Genomic DNA, 23,419 nt, shown 5'->3' with positions numbered 1-23,419 from the left:
GGGACCAACTATATGCTTTGGGAACACCCCCCCCCCCCCCCCCCCCAGATAGCATATGAACATGTCATAAGCCATGGCAAAATGTTTAGTAAATTAGCTTTAAAACTGCAACATTTCCTCTCAGTCTCATGGCAAAATGTGTAGAATAGCATGAGATTAGCTATTAAACTTGCTCGGACCTTGTGGGGGGGGGGGGGCCTCGCGAATCTGCGGTATGCCAATGCTTAGCCTCATACATAATTTGTGATCCAGCATAGCATTTTCCCCCTCTGTAAAATCACACTCGCTAGACTTCTTGGATTCAGTGAGAAAAATAAAGAGACTGTTCTAATATACAGCATTGCATTGACTGGAATATATTCCAAGAGCAAAGCAATCACAGTAATAGATCAATCCTAAGTGAGAAGGAACTGCACTGCCAACACGCCATATATCACACATCCCTCCTCACGACCACCACCTCCATCTGCAAAAAGTAACCTTGAGATCCAGACCTCTATTCAGACGAGAGAGAGAGGGAGTCAAAGATAGAAATATCCTGCATCTCTTAGAGAAAATAAAATGTTCTACCACCGATTTGGTCTTACAATGATGTTTTATCCATTTTTTACCCTTCTAAATCTTCTTTTATAATGTCGCTAATGTAACACATGGATACATCCAACATGGATTTGCCAAATGTGGTTGGAGAATAGAGCTGCACTCACTTCCTTAGAATGGTTTCTGTCATTGAAGGCAGTAAAGATTTCTAACGGATATCTCTATGATGATTATTCATAAATTGAATTTGTTCCTGTACCCTGTCTCTTCATGTTCACGGTCATATTCCAAATCCCATTCTATCCACAGAAAAGGTCACGGAGATCAAAACCAATATATTTGTCACAAGCTTTGGCCCAGTTTCAGATACTGAAATGGTGAGTCAATTTACAGCCCATTTCATTATGCATTGTTTCAATGACGTCCATTAACGTAATATCTTGCGATAGGAGCAACATCACACCCTCCTGTAAATGTTACGAACACAAGACAATTATCCTAGATGCATATAATGACATGTATTCATCGTTTTTTGTTAAATCATTAATCAATATTTTATAAAGAAATGCATCATGGGCCAGTTTCCAAGATCCAGATTAAACCTAGTCCTGGACTGAAACATTATTTTTTAGTCCAGGACTAGGTTTACAGTTTGACATCTTAATTTGACCAGTTTCTCACAGCAGGAAAATAATCCTGCAGCAACAGGAAATTTGAATTATTATGTGGATTATAATTAATGGACATTTTTGTAGGCATTGATACATTTTGCATTAGGGCAAATCAAGTCTGACATTTTAAAGTGGAAATTACAAACTTTAAAACCTTTTTATTCTCACAGTTTCTACAGATTGTAAATTAAAGATACATTTTTTTGCTAAAAGTATTATTATATTATTGATCGATTGACTATGACTTTTCAAATCACCCAATCTGTAGAAACTATGAGAATAGAAAGGTTCAGAACTTTTGTGGAACATCACAGCACAAAAATGCATGGCAAATAGAAATCCAATATGGATGGTCTTCAGAAATAGATGGGAGGGGTTGAGGGAAGAGGAAGGATAGGAGTAAAAACAAACAAAAGAGAACTATTATAAAATAGATTGTGTCCGTAAAATGTACAGTGCCTTCGGAAGGTATTCAGACCCCTTGACTTTTTCCACATTTTGTCAGGTTACAGTCTTATTCTAAAATTGATTAAATTGTTTTTTTTCCCTCATCAATCTACACACAATACCCCATAATGACAAAGCAAAAACAGGTTTTCAGAATGTTTTGCTAATTAAAAATTTTTTTTTTTTGGGAAATATTACATTTACATAAGTATTCAGACACTTTACTCAGTACTTTGTTGAAGCACCTTTGGCAGTGATTACAGCCTTGAGTCTTCTTGGGTATGACGCTACAAACTTGGCACACCTGTATTTGGAAGTTTCTCCCATTCTTCTCTGCAGATCCTCTCAAACTCTGTCAGGTTGGATGGCGAGTGTTGCTGCACAGCTATTTTCAGGTCTCTCCAGAGATGTTCGATCGGGTTCAAGTCCGGGCTCTGGCTGAGCCACTCAAGGACATTCAGAGACTTGTCCCGAAGCCACTCCTGCGTTGTCTTGGCTGTGTGCTTAGGGTCGTTGTACTGTTGGAAGGTGAACCTTTGCCCCAGTCTGAGGTTCTGAGCGCTCTGGAGCAGGTTTTCATCAAGGATCTCTCTGTACTTTTCTCCGTTCATCTTTGCCTCGATCCTGACTAATCACCCAGTCCCTGCCACTGAAAAATATCCCCACGGCATGATGCTGCCACCACCATGCTTCACCGTAGGGATGGTGCCAGGTTTCCTCCAGACGTGACGCTTGGCATTCACGCCAAAGAGTTCAATCTTGGTTTTATCAGACCAGATAATCTTGTTTCTCATGGTTTGAGAGTCTTTAGGTGCCTTTTGGCAAACTCCAAGTGGGCTGTCATGTGCCTTTTACTGAGGAGTGGCTTCACTCTACCGTAAAGGCTTGATTGGTGGAGTGCTGCAGATATGGTTGTCCTTCTGGAAGGTTCTCGTATCTCCACAGAGGAATTATAGAGCTCTGTCAGAGTGACCATCGGGTTCTTGGTCACCTCCCTGACCAAGGCCCTTCTCCCCTGATTGCTGGTCACCTCTCTGACCAAGGCCCTTCTCCCCTGATTGCTCAGTTTGGCTGGGCGGCCAGCTCTAGGAAGAGTATTGGTGGTTCCAAACATCTTCCATTTAAGAATGATGGAGGCCACTGTGTTCTTGGGGACCTTCAATGCTGCAGACATTTTTTGGTACCCTTCCCCAGATCTGTGCCGCGACACAATCCTGTCTCAGAGCTCTACAGACAATTCCTTCGACCTCATGGCTTGGTTTTTGCTCTGCCATGCATTGTCAACTGTGGGACATTATATAGACAGTTGTGTGCCTTTCCAAATCAAGTCCAATTAATTGAATTTACCACAGGTGGAATCCAATAAAGTTGTAGAAACATCTCAAGGATGATCAATGGAAACAGGATACACCTGAGCTCAATTTTGAGTCTCATAGCAAAGGGTCTGAATACTTACGTAAATAAGATATTATTTATTTGTATTTAGCTAAAATTTCTAAAAACCTGTTTATGCTTCGTCATTATGGGGTATTGTGTGTAGATTGCAAAGGATTCCTATTTATTTAATCCATTTTAGAATAAGGCTGTAATGTAACAAAATGTGGAAAAAGTCAAGGGGTCTGAACACTTTCCAAAGGCATGTATAAGCTGGAAGTAGAAGCCTAAGTGTTGTTGTTCATTAGTTTACTCCAATTAGGGGAGGTGTGGTAGGGTTAGGGGAAAATAATCAAGAAAAATAAAATAACAAATAAAAATACTTTGAAACCTTTTTAACCTCAGGTACACTAGACATTGCATTTCCTCCTGCACAGGAACATTCTCTGAGTCAACAGAGTGATGACATTAAAATAGCAGATCTGTATGTGTCCACGTAATTGGCCCCATGGGTTTTGACTCTGAGTGTTATCACCATGTATCAATACCATGTTTTCCTTAGGAATATACCATCGACGTGTTTTTCCGACAAAGCTGGAAAGATGAGCGCCTTTGTTTCAAAGGACCCATGGAGATGCTGCCTCTGAACAACCTCCTGGCCAGTAACATCTGGACCCCAGACACCTTCTTCCTCAACGGGAAAAAGTCTATCGCCCACAACATGACCACACCCAACAAGCTACTGAGACTGAAAGATGACGGGACGCTGCTCTACACAATGAGGTACCAACCACGGGCCTGTTCAGTATGGTGCAATGTTACACAACTATTTCAGATAGAAATGTATCACATAGAACATATAGGAGTATCTGTAATGTAGTACGGGGAATAGTGTCAGGTCTATTCATCACATTTCTATCTGATAGAAAGGTATTGTGTAGAACAGAGATAGGATTGTCTGCCATTCTAAATCAGGAATCATTCATCACATTTCTATCTGCAACGTTCTGAATGTTTCACCTGAAAACATCCTAGAATTTGGGCTCTGACCATGTGGTGTAACCAGGATAAACTCTGGCCCTGAACCATAATCCTTAAAGGAAAAACTCTGGCCCTGAACCATAATCCTTAAGAGTCTATTGACGCACCCGTGCATCAAGCTAAGTAACATAATGAAAATATCTCTATCAAAATCTGTCAGTTTATGCTAGAGATATCTGTTTTTTTGAATGGGCTGCATCTCAATCTACCACATCCTCCTATATCAGCATTCCGCATCTGCAGTGGAAGGTGGCAAGCTACAGCAGTGTTTGTCAGACCATGGGACATCCCGAAAATCGGTCGTCTCACTAAAACGTCTGTAGCGTCAGAACCGTTTGGGTTACAAACTAATATGACCCCACTATGGAAAGGAGAGATTCTCACGAACACGGTGATGTTCTCCGTTTTGGATGTAAAACATCTTGTCTAAAGGTCACTCGTCTAAAGGTAGCTGGTAAAAAACTAATGAATGGAAGTATTGAGGTAGTTTTGTGCCAACAAAAAAAAGGGGGGTTAAATATGTATCCAAAAAACAAAAATATTTCTTAGATATAGGAAAGACACTCAAAATCGTATTCCCCTTTTATTTTGACTGTCTGTTTGACCATTTATGAATGTGTTATTCATTGCGTTTCTATGGGCTATAGTAGTGAAGGCCAAATTAAATATCTTATCAAATATTTTCTATATATTACTTGGGAATACCTACAGGGGTCCTACAATTCCAAATCAAATAGCTAAATGATCCATGGTATGACCATCTTAAAACAATTCCATATGTTAGCTTAGATGAACCTCCACCACCCCCACCCCACCCAAAGGCTTAGACTTATAGAGGATAATATCTGAGCTTTGTGTCTGAGAAACAAACATTATGCTCACTGAAATACAGCCAGCCACGATTCACAAATGGCCCTGAACTGGTTTGGTTATTGTTGTGTGTGTAGGAGGTAACAAAAGCCTCTGCACAGCTATTTTACTCAGCCCAGCTCTGGGTAACGTAGACTCAGATGATTTTCTGTTATTTTGTTCTTTGTGATGCTGTACTTTGTATGTTATGGAACACTGACCAATATGTGGCACGTTAGATTAAATATTCCCCCTTGAATTCATAATAGACAGGAACAGGAAGTGATGACAACCAATAGCAATCATACGAATAGATCAGGACTTCCTGGTATCATCTCAGGAGGTATAATTTATCCCAGATCAATACCACCCACTAAGATCATCCTAATGCCAAATAATAGATGCAAGAGAAATAGATTAACCATATTAACCCCTTATAGCCACGTGACCTGGCCCTATTCGGCGCGATCAGGCATCGGCGTCACTGTAATCAAAGTCTGATGAGTGAAAGAAGAAGAAGCAGATAACAGGCCCATAATTTTAAAAGGTAATAGATTTCCCAACGACTCTGGAAATGAAACATCAGGACGTTTCTGCTTTTAATCGGTCGGTCCAGTTTTACTACTGTCTCCTAATGTATTTCCATTACCAGGAAAGAGATTAGCGCGCTACCTAGATTTATTGCATGGCCCAGCCTTTCAGAATCCACCGACATCAGGGGAAAGCTCCTTCTCTCCAGTGGAGATAATGACTAAATGTGATTGCATTCTCACCCCCCGATTCTGAAACATTAGCCCGAGAGCAACAGCGTTTTCAGAGCAAGTCATACATTTGTCGCCACAAATAATTCATACAGTGTTCTGCTCCATTTCCATCATACTGTATGAGTTTAACAAGAACAGGCTGCACCCCATTATATGATGTTGCAGAATAGGTTGAAGCAGGAGAAAATCAAATAGTATTCTTATTTCCATAGCAAACTGTACCTCTAGTAATGTAATGCTCTGATGCATGACATATGCATATTAAGAAACTATTGCAGTCTTTTTGACATGTTCATTCCTTTGAGGTGCACTGGTGACATCAACACATTACACGTAAATGTTATAATGTTAATCACGCAACAAATGCAGGTGCAATATGACAAATGCAGTATTGTGAATGCAAGAAATGGACTAAAGGGGATGATTTAGAATAGATGACACCTGTTACATGTAACTTGAGGGGGAATATGTAGCCCTAATTTTGTAAAGGAGAAAGGCAGCTCTCTATGCATGGACCTACATTAGGATATAGCTAATCATACCTGTATACCAGTTCACTTCCATTGTTAGACAGCTAATCAGGTCGTTCTATTTCCATTCCCGCAGTTTCTCTAGTAACCACATGATGGCAGCCTTCCCTGTTCACAATACAGACCAATGAGAATTAGAGTTGGTCTTCATATGATCCGAAAAGATCTTAAAACACGTCAGCTGTTTTTGACACAATATAAGCAAAGTAATAACATTGAATAATGATGTAATGATGTGAACACAACCTGAGTCCATATTGTCCTCAGGCACTAGAGGTGGCCTCATTTCATTGTTATATCATTGTATTTACTTGTATCAGTATATGTGGTTACTTTGTGGAGATGTTCTCTGTGAATACAATCTTGACATACATGGGGGATTTGACGTGAACCACAGCTGGGAAATCACAAATAATACAATCACCACAAGATGGCAGTATAATCTATGTAATGCCATGTGCTTGGCTCAGGATGAATTCTTGGTGATTCTGTCAAGAAATGATGAGGACTACAAGGACAAATCTGCCTGTGATGTAATCGTACAGGCATTGTGAGATCTATGCAACTAACCCTAAGCACAGGAGATGATGATGTTGATGATGACGGCGGCACTGGATTTGAAATAAACAGGATTATTATATGTAGTATATCTGTAGGGGATTTGTGTTTATTGTCTTGATCTTTTGTACCTTTCTCTAGGTTAACCATATCAGCGGAGTGTCCCATGCAGTTGGAGGACTTCCCAATGGATGCTCATGCTTGCCCTTTGAAGTTTGGAAGCTGTGAGTAAAATTCCATGTGTTGATATTTAGTGTATTACACTTTGCCACACTAATAATACAACAGCACAGATCCCATACATATAAACATTACTAGGCCCAGACTTCTTATGATCTGAGTATGAGTCAATGACAGCACGATTTATACCTCGTTCAAACCTCCAACTCAGTAAACTACCAAATCAATTGCTCTAAAGAGACAATTGAGCTTGCTCAGTATTCTGTAGGATGGTACATCTAGCTAGTCTCCTGAGTGGCGCAGTGGTCTAAGGCACTGCATCGCAGTGTTAGCTGTGCCACTAGAGATCCTGGTTCGAATCCAGCCTCTGTCGTAGCCGGCCGTGACCGGGAGACCCATGGGGCGGTGCACAATTGGCCCAGCGTCGTCCAGGGTAGGGGAGGGAATGGCCGGCAGGGATGTAGCTCAGTTGGTAGAGCATGGCGTTTGCAACGCCAGGGTTGTGGGTTCAATTCCCACGTGGGGCCAGTATGAAAAATATAATGAATGCACTCACTAACTGTAAGTCGCTCTGGATAAGAGCGTCTGCTAAATGACTAAAATGTACATATGGAACAAGGAAAGAACACAGAATCCAGCCACAATCGCAATAAGGAATGACCTGAATCACGAAACCGGAGGAGCTAAACCTGGTTCAGTTAAACTTAGGTGGAGGGTCAAAAGGTTTATCAATCCTTTAATCAAATTGCTTGTCCGTAATTAGCTTTGGTAACCTGGCCCTTAATTACCTTTGGTAACCTGGCCCGCGGCCTGTGGCCTCAGCACCTGGGATATCCTACTGCACCACCTCGCCAGGGCTCCCAAGGTTGTATTATCATTTACCAATTAGACCTAAAAGCAGACTATGGTCAGGCAGGGCCGGCCCTAGCCTTTTGGGGCCCTCAGCGAGATTTGGTTGGGGGCCCCCATACCTCGCTGGCAAAAACATTTTAGTGCCCCCCCCCCCCCTTGACGGCGGAGAGAAAAAGTTAAAGAGTTAAAGTACATTTCCTGCAATTCTACACATTTTGCCATGGGGCATAGATAATTTTTTGCAATTTTAAAGCATGTTTTCTGCAATTCTACACATTTTGCCATGGGGCAGAGAGAACATTTAGCAATTGTATAACTAATTCTATGCAATTCTACTCATTTTGCCATGGACATTTGACACATTTTGCAATGACTTATGCAATGTTAATATGATATTTGAGTGAGACTGACTAACAAAATCAATGGCCCTTCGTGCCTGGTCGGTAATTCAGCCATGATTACAACATTTACATTTTGCAGACGCTCTTATCCAGAGTGACTTATAGCAGCAATTATGGTTAAGTGCCTTGCTCAAGGGCACATCGACAGATTTTTCTCCAAGTCGGCTCAGGGATTCAAACCGCAACCGTCCGGTTACTGGCCCAACACTCTTAACCGCTAGGCTACCTGCCGCCACTACTACAAGTTTAACTAGCTGGCTAGACCTATTTACCAATTACATTTTTTTTTTTTTACTAATTGAGTGACTGTCAGTGACTGGCACAACAAGAAAAAAACTGCTTATGCACAACCAAGTTTCGAAATTGCACCCGGTGTATTCTACATTTACATTTACGTCATTTAGCAGACGCTCTTATCCAGAGCGACTTACAAATTGGGGCATTCAACTTATGATAGCCAGTGGACAACCACTTTTTTTCCCTTTTCTTTTTAATGGGGGGTGGGGGAGGGGGGGGTAGAAGGATTACTTTATACTATTCCAGGTATTCCTTAAAGAGGTAGGGTTTCAAGTGTCTCTGGAAGGTGGTCAGTGACTCCGCTGTCCTGGCATCATGGGGGAGCTTGTTCCACCATTGGGGTGCCAGAGCAGAGAATAGCTTTGACTGGGCTGAGCGGGAACTGTGCTTCCATAGAGGTAGGGGGGCTAGCAGGCCAGAGGTGGATGAACGTAGTGCCCTCGTTTGGGTGTAGGGTCTGATCAGAGCCTGAAGGTAAGGAGGTGCCATTCCCCTCACAGCTCCGTAGGCAAGCACCATGGTCTTGTAGTAGATGCGAGCCTCAACTGGAAGCCAGTGGAGTGTGCGGAGGAGTGGGGTGACGTGAGAGAACTTGGGAAGGTTGAACACCAGACGGGCTGCAGCGTTCTGGATAAGTTGTAGGGGTTTAATGGCACAGGCAGCGAGCCCAGCCAACAGCTACTATTCTAATTCTCAACAGTTAGTTGAGACCCCTCAACCCCCTCTCAAGTTGAGAACCCTAAGTTCCTAAACCCAGAGGATTTCCAGAACTGGAAAACGCTTGTACTGTGGTATCCAGCAGTCACACCAGCATCTGCGGCTAAGCATCTCATCCTGTTATGTTAAGATTCTCCTGAAGTGTTGTGGGTTGGGGCAAGGGGGGTTGGTGTGGGTGTTGCCTGTCTGGTTTAAGTGCTGGCCTGAAATAGCTCAGCTGTACTTTGACCTTTTAGACGGGGACACCACAGATGGATAGTCCCAGGGAAGCTAATAAGAATGCCCTGAGCAGGGTCACGCCGTGTCACACTATAGAAAACCCTTTGTCACACCATAGGACGTATATAGCCAGATTACCTAGCTGATTCGACTGCCCCTACAGTTGTAGGATCTTCATTTGATCACTCTTTTGTTGCTGATAATTTTCCTGCTAAGCAGTAAACGCAAACTTGTAGTGTATTTTAGTTTTAAAAAGGCTTCTAAAGTTTAGAATTTCCACTTTGAAATTTCAGACTCGATTTGCCCTAACGAAAAAGGTCAGACACTCAAAAAATATTTGCATTTGAGTCATTTACATGCAGAGCATACCGATACAGTTACTACAGTATAACCAGTTGTCTGAGCACTGTGACCACAGGCTCTATTTCTCATTCCATCTCCCACACATCCCACTTCACCACCAGATAAAACTGCTTTCCTTTGCAGCCCAGCTCACAGGGGATATGAAGGATGATGGAATGTGTATCTTGCCTTAACTCTCTTGGCCCACAGTTTACCTTTTTTCAAGCGGCACATAAAAACGAAGTCTTATCAAATAATGTTCATGATAAGCAGGATGGATGTGGTAGTGTGTGTGGGGAGGATTGTAATTTGAGCACCCTGTTGCAGGAGAACTGTTGCAGGACATTTCAAACTTGTAGTGTATTTGAGAGTTAAAAAGGCTTCTGAAGCTTGTCATTTCCACTTAGAAATGTCAGACTTGATTTGCCCTAATGAAAAATGTATCAAGCCCTCCAAAAATGTCCTGCTGTAGCAAACTGGCACAAATTAAGATCCTACATTTGTATAGGTCTGTGGAGTCGCATGGGAAATGTCTGTCCTGACCAGGCTGCTGCTGCTAAGACGTCATTCAGGGGTTAATGCAACGTCATATTTGAGACATGGGATCTCCTGCTTATGCTTTGTTTGACTTACTACTGTATATTGTATTGATACACCATAGATTTTTTTTAAAAAGATATACCTGTATATGTCATTTTAGCAGACACTCTTTTTAAGATTGACTCGTAACTAGGAACAGTAAAATATTGAAATCACCAGCAAAAAAACATTACAGATCAATAATTTGCCCCTTTGACACCATACCACATCTAAATTCATAAAATGGTTAAATTGATGTAAAAACTATATCATGATACAGAAATAACGGGGGGCCAGTATGAAAAAACCCCAAAACAATGTATGCACTCTGTAGCTCAATTGGTAGAGCATGGTGCTTGTAACGCCAGGGTAGTGGGTTCGATCCCCGGGACCACCCATACCTAAAAATGTATGCACACATGACTGTAAGTCGCTTTGGATAAAAGCGTCTGCTAAATGGCATATTATTATTATTATTATTATTATTAAGAGCGTCTGCTAAATGACTAATAAAAAAATAAAGAATAAATAAAAGTATTTGAAGTCTGTGGAATGATGACATTCAAGTCTCTCTCAGTCTTCAACCAATCGAAGCTGTGGCGAACTGAAGTGCTTTTAGGAGCTGGATTCTCTATTGTTATCCATGCATTACTAACCCAAGGTTATCTGCATGGAGTGGAGAGGTGGAGAGATGGAGAGTATAGAGGACTGCATGGATTTGCCTTAACTCAATGGCACTTAACTGCATGGATTTGCGTCCCCAATGGCACCCTATTCCCTATTTTGTGCACTACTTTTGACCAGAACCCTATGGGCCCAGGTCAAAAGTAGTGCACTATATAGGGAATAGGGTGCCATTTGGGACCTACACACACAGCCTCTTGAAATACGAGGCTGATTTAAATGGGTTGCACACTTCAGGCAAGGCTCAATCAGTACATTGCTCTATACACGATGTAGCTCTTTTCTATTCCCATGGTCAAGTAAAATCACAGGATGGTTTTAGCTGCTGTAAAACCATCCTGTTACTATTAGGTACTAGCACACTCTCCTCACAGGTACAGTAGATGGCTAAAGTTTTCAGATTAAGATGTATGGGTGCGTGGACAGTATGCAAACAAAGATGGTATCAAATCTATCCATCCTTTATTTCATTTGTTCATTTGTTCATCATTCATTATTTTATTCATTTGTTTATTCATTCATCCATTCATCCATTCACTCATTCATCTACAGCAACTCCTAATGTTCATGTTATGTAATAGATGGGTGTGTACCGTGCAATCTCAAAGTCAGGAAGAGGTTGGCGTAAAGCGTTGCACACTGGTGCAAAGTTGGCATAGTGACAGGCCCCGCCTACCAAATCCTTTAGCTCTACTACTAAATCATGGTATCCCCCCGCGTCATAATCCTTCATGCTTCTAAACCCACCCAACTTTACATTTTGGCCCCGGCTTTTGGCTAAAGCCATCCAAGAAGTCTGACTGTAAACAGCCATCCACTAGGCATGGCCAGTAGTACCAGTACTACAGCAAAGTGCTATGATGTGCTATTGAGCTTGGTTGCTTAGTTACTGCACTTTACATTGATCCATCACTTTCTTTTTCTTTGTTCTTCCCACCCAACACACACACACACGCACACACACACGCGCGCGCACACACACACACACACACACACACACACACACACACACACACAGTCCTTACATGACAAATGCCTTTCATTTTCCTCCTTCAACTAGGGAGAGAAACGCTTGTTTAGTCCCTGGAAACATTCACAGTGTACCTCATTTTGATTATTTTCTTTAATCCAGAAAGACACTTTGTCATCCGGGGGATTAAACTACAGTTATTCTTTTCATCCATAATTATTTAAAAAATGAAAGATAATAAATAAAAATACATGGAACATGGAAATGAGGTAGAAATTAAGTAGACTTGTACAGTGTATAGCCTTGAAGAACATGAATCACCCTCACATTTTCTTTCTCTCTCTCTCAGTGTTCCCTTTCTTTCTTCCAGGCTCCTGTGGTTCATCCCTTTCTTCCCTGCTTGTCTAGGCCTTTGTGTTTTTTTATTTTATATACAGCTGAGGACTCTATACAGATGTAGGATATTAATTTGATCACCCTGTTGCAGGAGAACTTTCCTGCAATGCAGAAAATGTCAAACGTAGTCTATTTGAGTTTTTTTTTTAAAGGCTTCTGAAGTTTGTAATTTCCACTTTGAAATTTCAGACTTGATTTTACCTTACGAAAAATAGTGTCAACCCCTACAAAAATGTCCATTAATTATAATCTAAATAACAATTCAAATGTCCTGTTGCTGTAGGATTATGTTCCTGCTGTAGCAAACTGGCTCAAATGAAGATCCTATATCTGTACCTCCACTCATTCCCCATGGTTCTGACTGGTCCTCTATTCCTCTCTATCCACTTCCCTATGCATCTCCCTGCATACTTAAAGAGACCTAGGCCTCAAATTGATAGCAGATAGGAAAGGTGCTGTTTCTATGGTTTCACTCAGAATGTTGGCACTGTATTTTTAGGACAGGTGTGGTTTCACATCAATATCCAACAGTGTTCCAGCAGTGACAGTGTTCAGGAGAGGAACAGCTTGCGAGTTGTGTCAGTTTAAATGAGGTTAACACCTCTGATAAAGCGTAAATCCTTCATCTGCACTTGATTGAGTTCTCTTTGTTGGACTGCAGGTACTGTCCTAGCCAGTGCTTTCCTGAATCCCGAGAGTAAGTTACTGACTACCCTAAAGGTGCACCCTTTTACTTTACATATGATGCAAGGTGGAGTAAGATCACTGTACTGAATGTATACTGAACAGAAATATACTGAGTTACAGTTCATATAAGGAAATCAGTCAAACGCAATAAATTCATTAGGCCCTAATCTGTACATTACCATGCTGAAACATGAGGTGATGGCGGCAGATTAATGGCATGACAATGGGCCTCAGGATCTCTTCACGGTATCTCTGTGCATTCAAATTGCCATCGATAAAATGCAATTGTGTTCATTGTCCATAGCTAATGCCTGCCCATACTATAACCCCATCGCCACCATGGGGTACTCTGTTCACAACGTTGACATCAGCAATTTGCCCGCCCACACGACGCCATACACTTGGTCTGCGGTTCTGAGGCCGATTGGACGTACTGCCGAATTCTCTAATATGACATTGGAGGCGGTTTATGGTAGAGAAATTAACAGTAAATTAACTGGCAAAAGCTCTGGTTAACATTCCTGCAGTCAGCATGCCAATTGCATGCTCCCTCAAAACTTGAGACATCTGTGGCATTGTGTTGTGTGACAAAATGGCTAATTTTAGAGTGGCCATTTATTGTCCCCAGCGGAAGGTGCACCTGTGTAATGATCATGCTGTTTAATCAGCTTCTTGATATGCCACACCTGTCAGGTGGATGGATTATCTTGGCAAATGAGAAATGCTCACTAACAGGGATGTAAAGAAATGTGTGCACAAAATTTGAGAGAAATAAGGTTTTTGTGTGTTTGGAAAAATTCTGGAATCTTTCATTTCACCACATGAAACATGGGACCTACACTTTACATGTTGCATATATATTTTTGTTCAGTGTAGTATGTGCATATTATATTTCTGGGTAGATTATTGGAAATTCGATAGTAACAATACTTTTGTTAATTAATATAAAAGGAAAAATAGGTATGTTTGTACTTCAAATGATAACTGTCTGTCATGAGTAGTGTAAAAAGTGTGTTTCTGATTGTAACAGATCTCCAAAATTAATCTTCATATTTTGGTTCATAGTTCATATTTGACATGCCCTACCAGGCTACAGTAAACTATAGCTGACCTGACCTGAACTTTGTATTACTGATCCATCCAGACTCTTCTAGTGATCCAGCCTATTAAGAGATCCTAACGGTTGACAAGCCTTTGTATTCTATCTTGAGTCAGTGTTTCAGGAGAGGAGCCAATGCAACTCCTTGTGGATGTAATGAGTCTTTAGAGCTTAGCCCCAGCTTTAGAGGGAGCTCCACACTGGACCCTCCTGTAATCCTCTAGGTAAGAGGGATGAGGTCCTAAGGGTGGAAAATCGACACAGAGAGCTGACAAGAGAAATCATTCGCTTTTAGATTAATTGTGAAATAATTTGATTACAGATCACAGATTTGAGCGAAAAACTAGTAGGCTACAATCTGAAGCGGGTGTTGGTGTGTGTGTGTGTGTGTGTGTGTGTGTGTCTGCCTGTCTGCCTGCCCATCTGTCTGTCCGTCTGTCTGCGAATGCGTCCGTGTCTTTCTATATGTCGCGATGCCTGATGACCCTCTCTGCTCTGGCAGAGGCGTCATTTGGACCAGACCTCGGGGTCAGCGTTAGCCGACACTGTCAGCTCCAATCAGCCACTGTGGCTGTGTGATTAACAAGCTGTGTTGCGTTGGAAACATGTGCTCAACCACAGCTCAATCTAAGCCTGATGCCTCCAAAGGGGCAAAGCTGGCAGTCCCTTACACTATACTGTACAGCTTCCGGTGGATGTTCCTACTATGGTAAAGGAAAAGAGATTGGGTATAGCTGTGTTGTCTCTTAAACTCTGTTGTTAGAGAGAAAACCATTCACCACATAACTGACGAATCCACAAACTCAATGGGTGCCTAGCTGTACTCAACACAGCAGGATCAGAAGCAACTTTTTGTCTCTGGGCCTTTGCATTTGCTAAATAAATCAACTAGAACACCAAACCACTAGTAGAGTAAAATATGAGGAACCTGGTGTCCTGGAGATACGTAACAAACTGTTCTGTTCCTTTCCCAGCATGCATTTCATGCGTACACAACAACGGCCTCCGATTGTGTTGCCAGAAGCACGTTTAGTCCTAGTAATAGCTTCGTCCTACGATCGCTTCACTCAACATCTGAGCTTCAACTATGATTTTGGTCTGAGACCTACTAGTTCCTGATATGTGCCCTGGCCTGTATAATATCTCATTAGCATCCTCAAAGTGTCCTGTTTCTCTCTTTCAGATGCCTATCCGGTCTCTGAGGTGGTGTACCTCTGGCAAACTGGTGCTGCCAAGTCTGTAGTGGTGGCAGAAGACGGATCCCGTCTCAACCAGTACCACCTGATTGGCCAGACCGCAGGCTCTGAGGACATCTACACCAGTCGAGGTGAGGTGTATACTCACAAACCTGTCCCGGCTCTCTTCCAATATCCACAGTAGCATACTACCCTAGAATGAAGCAATGTGTTAGGTGCATGCATTCTGATTGGTATGCACATATGGATGTTGGAATGGAATGGAATGTAGCCTGAGCCTGATACCTTTAGGTATCAAAAAATATCTATCAAAAATATTTGATAAAATATTGAATTTGGCCTTAACTGCTATAGCCTATAGAAACACATTGAATAACACATTCATAAATGGCAAAAAAGACAGTCCAAAAAAAAGGTTTTGAAGTGTCTGTCCTGTATTTAGGAGACATAAGCTCAGGAAATATTTGTGTTTTTTTGGACACATATTTAAAGCCTTATTTTTGTTGCCACAAAACGACCTCCATATTTCCATTCATTTGTATGGGTTACCTTCAGACGAGTCCCTTGACACTTGTGGCGGTAGTAGAGCAAAACAGAGAGTCTCATCTTTCCATAGAGTGGTCATATTAGTTGGTAGGCCAAACCGTTCGGACGCTACATATGTTTTGGTGAGAAGACCGAAGACCGGGATGCCTCATGGTCCGAAAAACACAGCTGTAGCTCGGCCACCTTCCACCACAGGTGCATACGGCTAACATAGACGGATGTGGTGGATTGAGACGCAGCCCATGCAAATGTCTCCAGCTTAAACTGACGGATTTCGCTGGGGATTTTGATATTACGTTACTTAGATTGACGCACGGGTGCGTCAGTAGACTCTTAAGGATTAAGTTGGGGAAATTCATATTTTGGGGAAAGTATCCTGTTCCTTACAATGTCATTTTTAGTCTGACTTCTCCAAACTCCACTGTACTTCACTGTAGGCTAGAGGGGGGGAAATGAATATTTTGGAGAAGGAGCAAGAGCAGGAAAGGAAGGGAAGTAGCCAGCTGTCCCTTAGGCTAAACAGGAACACACTTATTCATGTCCTGAGCTCCCTGGGAGTCGAGGGTTAATATCGAATGGACCATCAGGCTTTGCATAAGAGGATGACATCACATCGCCCGCAGGGATTGGACATCCCAGGCTCCCGGGTTGGGACACGTGGGACTGAATGGCTTAATTCCCTTATGTAAAGCGGAACTGTAATACACTTCAGCTGCTGTCTGCAGAATGGCTATTAAAAGTGTGGATTTCCCCTGGTATTGTGCGTAGAATGGCTGAAACCATCCAGCCCAGTCAGAGTCATCATCATATCCGTTTAACTCTTTGGCCATGAAAGGAGAGGAGAATCAGGACAGTCCCTCCATGGCAATCTCCCTTGATCATGGTTAAGAACTACAACTCCCCCTGCCTGTTAAGTCAGCAGTGGGATCCTATAAGCTTCCCTGCAGGGCCGCTGTAAAGTGTAAGCTATAGTCCATTTGTTGACTGACCCCGGACTTCAGTAGGCCCGCTAGCTAAAAGTGTGTTCCCGTGGCTCTCCTTTCCTCCACTTGCTCCGCTCTGCTTGGCAGCAGTGACAAATGGGAGCTGAGGAGGTCAGGTGGTGGCCGTAGGCTGTCTGTCTGGCCCAGGGCCAAGTCTGTACAGTTCACTGTCCCTGTGGGACTCCAGTGGGTCAGTTCTGTTGCCGGTCTTGAATTAGCATGTGCCTAATCTTAGGTACAATCCCTCTATGGCTAAATCAAGATGAGATTAGCAACAGCTCGGTTTAGGGACATGACATCCTATACCCCCTCACAGTAAATTTACAGCAAACCACACTGAAAATAAATACCGTACTCCCCTAAAATGATATAGTACACTGTTTGGTAAAAGAGGGAAATAGAGTTTATCCTGCAAAATGGAGTTCCTTAGTTGGGTTTAGAACAGTATGCCTTTATGCAATATCTCCTTTGGACACAATCCCCAAACTCAGCCTAGTCCAGTTTTATTTTTATTATATTTGCATATTTACATGTAAGTTCAATTTTCTTAAGTATTTCAAGTACTTTCTGGGACCACCGTTGCCTTAGTACTCACCAGTTGACCAACATGGCTGCGTTATTGTCTGCAATGAATGGAAGTTCCCCATAGACGCTCCAAAATCCTTGCAGTAAAATCCACCAAAGGTACATGTTCATTCCTCTATGAGTCTCATCGGGCTCCATGCATCAACGGCAAACAGTCCGGATGGAGGATCGGTCCCCGGTCGGTCGGTTGGTTGGTCGCTCGCTCGGGGCAGGGAGAGGCTAGGAGTCATGGGTGTCTCCCCGGTGGGCCGAGGAGACACCGGCTAGCTGGGGCTTCTGGGGCTGGAGACATGATGGTGCCTTGGTTGGCCCTGCATCCGTTTGGCTCACAGAATCACAAACTTCCCATGGGGCAGATGGTCAGCCCCCCTCCATCACACCCATTTGAAGAATAGTGATTAACTAGGAGCTAAGGTGTGTAGATATCTGTCCGTCAGTCGCTGGATATTTGGTAGCGTCGTGTCCTTGTCGAGTATGCGAGGCCAGAGCACAGCAGAGCAGAGCCGAGCTGAGTGAGTGGGCAGGACTGAGCTAGCGTTTTCCCTGATGGCAGGATGCAGATTGTGACAGGGGATTAGTGAGATACAAAAATCCGATTTTGCCTGGAGAAAGCAGCAGTCATCAGTGGATTTTCTATAGTTTATCAGGCGCCGGCTGTGGAAAGCTAGAAAGGATTTTTTAAAAGCTTCAAATGCAATCTTCAGTTGGTTAACAGGATATTATGTTTTTTTTTCTCTCCGCTTTTTTACCACTACACATTTACCTCATACAGCAACTGTCACATTACTGAGTGTGAAACATACATGTTTTTAGCGACGCCATTTTATATAATATTTTATTTAACTGCATAGTTATTTTCTTTGATAATTATATTTGTTGGCGATTGTTGCATCATTGTCATGTCTTTTTTATATAATGCTTGAAAATGCATTTTTACAAAAATGCATATTATTATGAAATTCGATAAAATTATCAAATATAATACAATGATATAAAAATGCAGGATGACTTTGCCATTCACTATCTCTGTCTACTGCATATCTCTATCATTGTTACAACTGCAATAATGAACGTATCTTTCTCTCACTGTCCTCTAAACCAACAGGACAGTACACAGTCATGATGTGTCACTTCTACCTGAAGAGGAAGATTGGTTACTTTGTCATTCAGACCTACATGCCCTGCTTCATGACCGTGATCCTGTCCCAGGTGTCCTTCTGGCTCAACCGTGAATCTGTACCTGCCAGGACCGTCTTTGGTTAGTATGACCGCAACACAACCACTTGGATCAACTCTAACTAAAAGTGTACTTTCAACTCAAAATTGACAGTATGTGTTGCCCCGTCACCCAACACATACAATCATCACAATTTTTATGAATCCTGTTAGATTTTTTATATAAACCTTTAGTTAGCCAGATAAGTAATTGAGAACACATTATCTTTAACAGTAACGACCTGGTTAAACTACCATTATCTGTATCATCTATGATGATGCCAATATGAAATAGATTTTCAGGCAATTATAGACATCACAGGTGATGACCACCTTTCTCTTGTCCCTAGAAAACCTCTGAACGTCTACAGCAGAGTTCCCCAACTGGCGGGGTGATTTTATTTGGCCCCCCAAGTTTTCTGAGCAAAAATAAATACGTCGTTTTTTAAATATATTTATTGTTGGACATAAAAGACTGTAAAAACACAGGCAAAACAACTCTAAGTGACATTCATTTTGGAAATCTATTCCAAAGTATTCCCACGGATAATAGAGAGATACACTACATGACCATAAAAAGTATGTGGACACCTGCTCATCGAACATCTGATTCCAAAATCATGGGCATTAATATGGTCCCCCCTTTGCTGCTATAACAGCCTACACTCTTCTGCGAACATTGCTGCGGGGACTTACTTCCATTCAGCCACAAGAGCATTAGTGAGGTCGGTCACTGATGTTGGGCGATTAGGCCTGGCTCGCAGTCTGCGTTCCAATTCATCCCAAAGGTGTTCGATGGGGTTGAGCTCAGGGCACTGTGCAGGCCACTCAAGTTCTTCCACACCAATCTCGACAAACCATTTCTGTATGGACCTCGCTTTATGCACGGGGGCATTGTCATGCTGAAACAGGACTGTTGCCACAAAGTTGGAAGCGCAGAATCGTCTAGAATGTCATTGTATGCTGTAGCGTTAAGATTTCCCTTCACTGGAACTAAGGGGCCTAGCCCCAACCATGAAAAACAGCCCCAGACCATTATTCCTCCTCCACCAAACTTTACAGTTGGCACTATGCATTCGGGCAGGTAGTGTTCTCCTGGCATCCGCTAAACCCAGATTCGTCCGTCGGACTACCAGATGGTGAAGTGGGATTCATCACTCCAGAGAACACGTTTCTACTGCTCCAGAGTCCAATGGCGGCAAGCTTTACACCACTCCAGCTGACGCTTGGCATTGCACATGGTGATCTGAGGCTTGTGTGCAACTGCTCGGCCATCGAAACCCATTTCATGAAGCTCCCGATGAACAGTTCTTGTGCTGATGTTGTTTCTAGAGGCAGTTTGGAACCCTGTAGTGAGTGTTGCAACTGAGGACAGATGGTTTTTATGCGCTTCGGCACTCGGCGGTCCCGCTCTGTGAGGTTGTGCGGCCTACCACTTCGCGGCTGAGCTGTTGATGCTCCTAGACATTTCTACTTCACAATAACAGGGCTTACAGTTGACCGGGCAGCTCTAGCAGGGCAGAAATTTGACGAACTGACTTTTTGGAAAGGTGGCATCCTATGACGGTGCCACATTGAAAGTCACTGAGCTCTTCAGTAAGGCCATTCTACTGGCAATGTTTGTCTATGGAGATTGCATGGCTGTGTTCTCGATTGTATACACCTGTCAGCAACGGGTGTGGCTGAAATAGCCAAATCCACTAATTTGAAGGGGTGTCAACATACTTTTGTATATATAGTGTATACTGTATGTTATCGAATGCAAATGTAAGCAAGGTTTGAAATGATTATGTATTAGTCTAATATTATACCTGTTTGGTCTTCTTGCGGTCAATTTGCAGTCTACAAATTATTTGTAATTATGTTCCTGCCCCCTGACCATCCGCTCAAGAACAAATTGGCCCAAGGGCTGAATCTAGTTGATGATCCCTAAATGTCTACAGCTTCCACACGTCACTACAGATTATGTCCACCACTCTATTCCCATATACTAAATAATACATTACAACCTGTTGCTCACTCATCATACATGGGTACTGTCCATTAGGCAGATAATGGAAGAAAACGGACTGAAACAGGAAGGAACTATGTTAAATTTTTTCTGTTGCAAAACGTTTGAAAACCTTTTCCACTGTGTGTCCTAATGAACATGACTTGTATGTTTTTCTACCAGGTGTCACTACAGTGCTGACTATGACTACTCTCAGTATCAGCGCTCGCAACTCGCTGCCTAAGGTGGCCTACGCCACAGCCATGGATTGGTTCATCGCTGTGTGCTATGCGTTCGTGTTCTCCGCGCTTATCGAGTTTGCCACCGTCAACTATTTCACCAAGAGGAGCTGGGCGTGGGATGGCAAGAAGGCCATGGAGGCTCAGCACCCAAAGGTGAGTCCATGGAGGGACCCAGCATGTATCCCACGCTCCCTTTGGAAAACAATCTATGAAACACTATTGAAAAGTGATAGAGAGCTATGGTCGTGTTTTTGGGATGACATGATGGAAACATTGATGCTGTACATGCATAATAATTACTGACAGAAATCGTTAAGTTAAAATAAAAAACGTTTAGGCCAGGTTTGTGTGGGCTTACATGTAACACGGTCTATTTGTATCCATCCAACACAAATAGTACCGTATTAAATATTAAATGATACATTTTTTATGTTTTATCTCAACAGAAAAGGGACCCTATGGTGCTTTCTAAGAAGCCCAACAACGTCTGTACAGCAGGAGTTAACTACACCCCCAACATCACTAAGGATATCTCTATCTCCACCATCTCCAACAGCACCTCCATACAACTAAGGTCATCCGAAACCAAAGTCCTGGACCCCAAGAAAACCTACAACAGCGTGAGTAAAATCGACAAAATGTCCCGGATAGTTTTCCCTGTCCTCTTTGGAACCTTTAACCTAGTGTACTGGGCTACTTACCTCAACAGAGAACCTGTCATCAAAGGAGTCAACATATTGGCTCCAACATAGTGTCTTTTTCAAACACACGACCCTACCTTCAACCATATTGGCCTACAAACTGCTAAAGGAAATGCTACTGTATCACAAAGGATGGGAGATGTCATGGGTTCTGTCTTTCTCATACTGTCATTTGCATGAAGCTTTTAGAGAGATACTCTAACCATGTTTGCCTTGGTATTCCTTCTTTATACCTACTGTACATTGCTTTAATTCAACAATGACATTTTGAAAGTGAAAATCAATGACATTTTGAAAGTGAAATTTGACAAGGACCTTTTGAAATGCTGCAGTGTGGACATTTGTCCTGGCCTCAAATTAATTGAAAACTGTCATGGCATTTATGTTGTTGTTTATAACCTTGTCATCTTGAAGAGTAAGAGACTGAGGAATACCTGCTGTGTTAGTAGTATGAAATAAGATATCGGAAGCTAGGATGTTAAGGAAAGTGGAGAATAATGTCATTTCCAGTCAATTTGTATAATACTGCAGCCAAATCTCTCTAATCTCTATTGGATACATATGTTGTTATACTTTTGTCATTTTTGCCCATCACACATGTACTGTTTGTACAATTTAAAATGTTACTATTTCTTACCTCTATCTATATAATGTACAGATTAATAATTTTTGACAAACTTGGGTCTAACTGTGGAGACAGAAGCAAAATAAGACAGCAAGATACAATTCTGTGATGTAATTGATGATACAGTCAAATCAACCTGGGTGAAAGCGCACAGTCCGAACATTCTAATTATTACCAAGTTATAAAATGGTTGATAGATAAGGTCTGACTTTTTCAATTGCAATGTAAGTGTTTTCCTAAACTAGAGGGAGTAGATGTCTACTTTGAAGTATTGAGCTGCCCTTTTGGTGTGAAAGGTTGAACTCATGTACTGTAACAGGATACGTTTTCAGGGTCGTGTTCATTAGGCATCAAATGGGGAAAAACTGACTGAAACAGGGAGGGACTTCCTGGATTTGTCCAATAAGAAACACTTATTATCGTTTTCTGTTTCAAAACATTTTGCTACGATGTGCCCTACTGAACACAGCCCTACAACACTGCTGTCCTATCCTCATTGTGTCATGACCAGATTGGCTCCAGTCCCTGAAGTCGGCTAGGATCTAATTAGCCTGGGATAATGAGCTTGTACCTGTTAAACACTATATCTGATATGGCCTCTGGAGAGAGAACCAACCACAGTGGACAGACCACCCACCCTCACCCCAGGCCCAGAACGCTTTGTTCAGGGTACGGGAAGGAGAGCATGTGGGTAGGGCTCTGGGGCATGGTGCCTCTGTGGTAACACAGAAAGAAGAATAATGGATGAAACAAGAAATAATAAATTTGAGCTTCAAGGCCACCGTACTGGGGAGAAAAAAGAATCCCTACTTCAGTAAAAGATGGAGATACAGCCTATATGAAAGAAGCTGTTCCTGAGAATCATATAAACTCGTTGACACAGCATGTACAGAGAGAGAATAGATTAATAATTATGGATATGATGATGGATAATATTGGTGACGGATGGATACTTTAAATGTCACTGACTGTACAGTTCTCATTAAAGTGTCATGTTGTAGATAACGCAATAACTGTACATGTATTATTATTATTATTTTATATTCAAATCCAACAAAGACATTCTTCATGAATATAGAGACAGTGACTAAAATACCTCTTTATTTGTATGTCTCTATGTGACATCTTGTATTAAAGGA

General features: G+C 42.1%; 1 protein-coding gene across 1 annotated transcript; it reads left to right on the top strand.

Annotated features, from left to right (window-relative positions):
- Positions 1-3,660: 3,660 nt before the first annotated feature.
- On the top strand, positions 3,661-21,706 carry LOC311118705 (gamma-aminobutyric acid receptor subunit alpha-5-like; the record flags this gene model as incomplete). The annotated part of the gene is made up of 6 exons (XM_084193493.1): positions 3,661-3,815; positions 6,916-6,998; positions 15,381-15,529; positions 18,618-18,765; positions 20,896-21,107; positions 21,401-21,706. 6 exons carry the CDS (start codon positions 3,661-3,663, stop codon positions 21,704-21,706), a joined length of 1,053 nt encoding a protein of 350 aa, XP_084049619.1.
- Between the last annotated feature and the right edge of the window lie 1,713 nt (positions 21,707-23,419).

The sequence above is a fragment of the Coregonus lavaretus genome, assembly GCF_964263955.1.
Source record: "Coregonus lavaretus genome assembly, contig: HAP1_SCAFFOLD_684, whole genome shotgun sequence".
Lineage (NCBI taxonomy): Eukaryota > Metazoa > Chordata > Actinopteri > Salmoniformes > Salmonidae > Coregonus > Coregonus lavaretus.
This window is presented reverse-complemented; position numbering and strand designations above follow the sequence as displayed.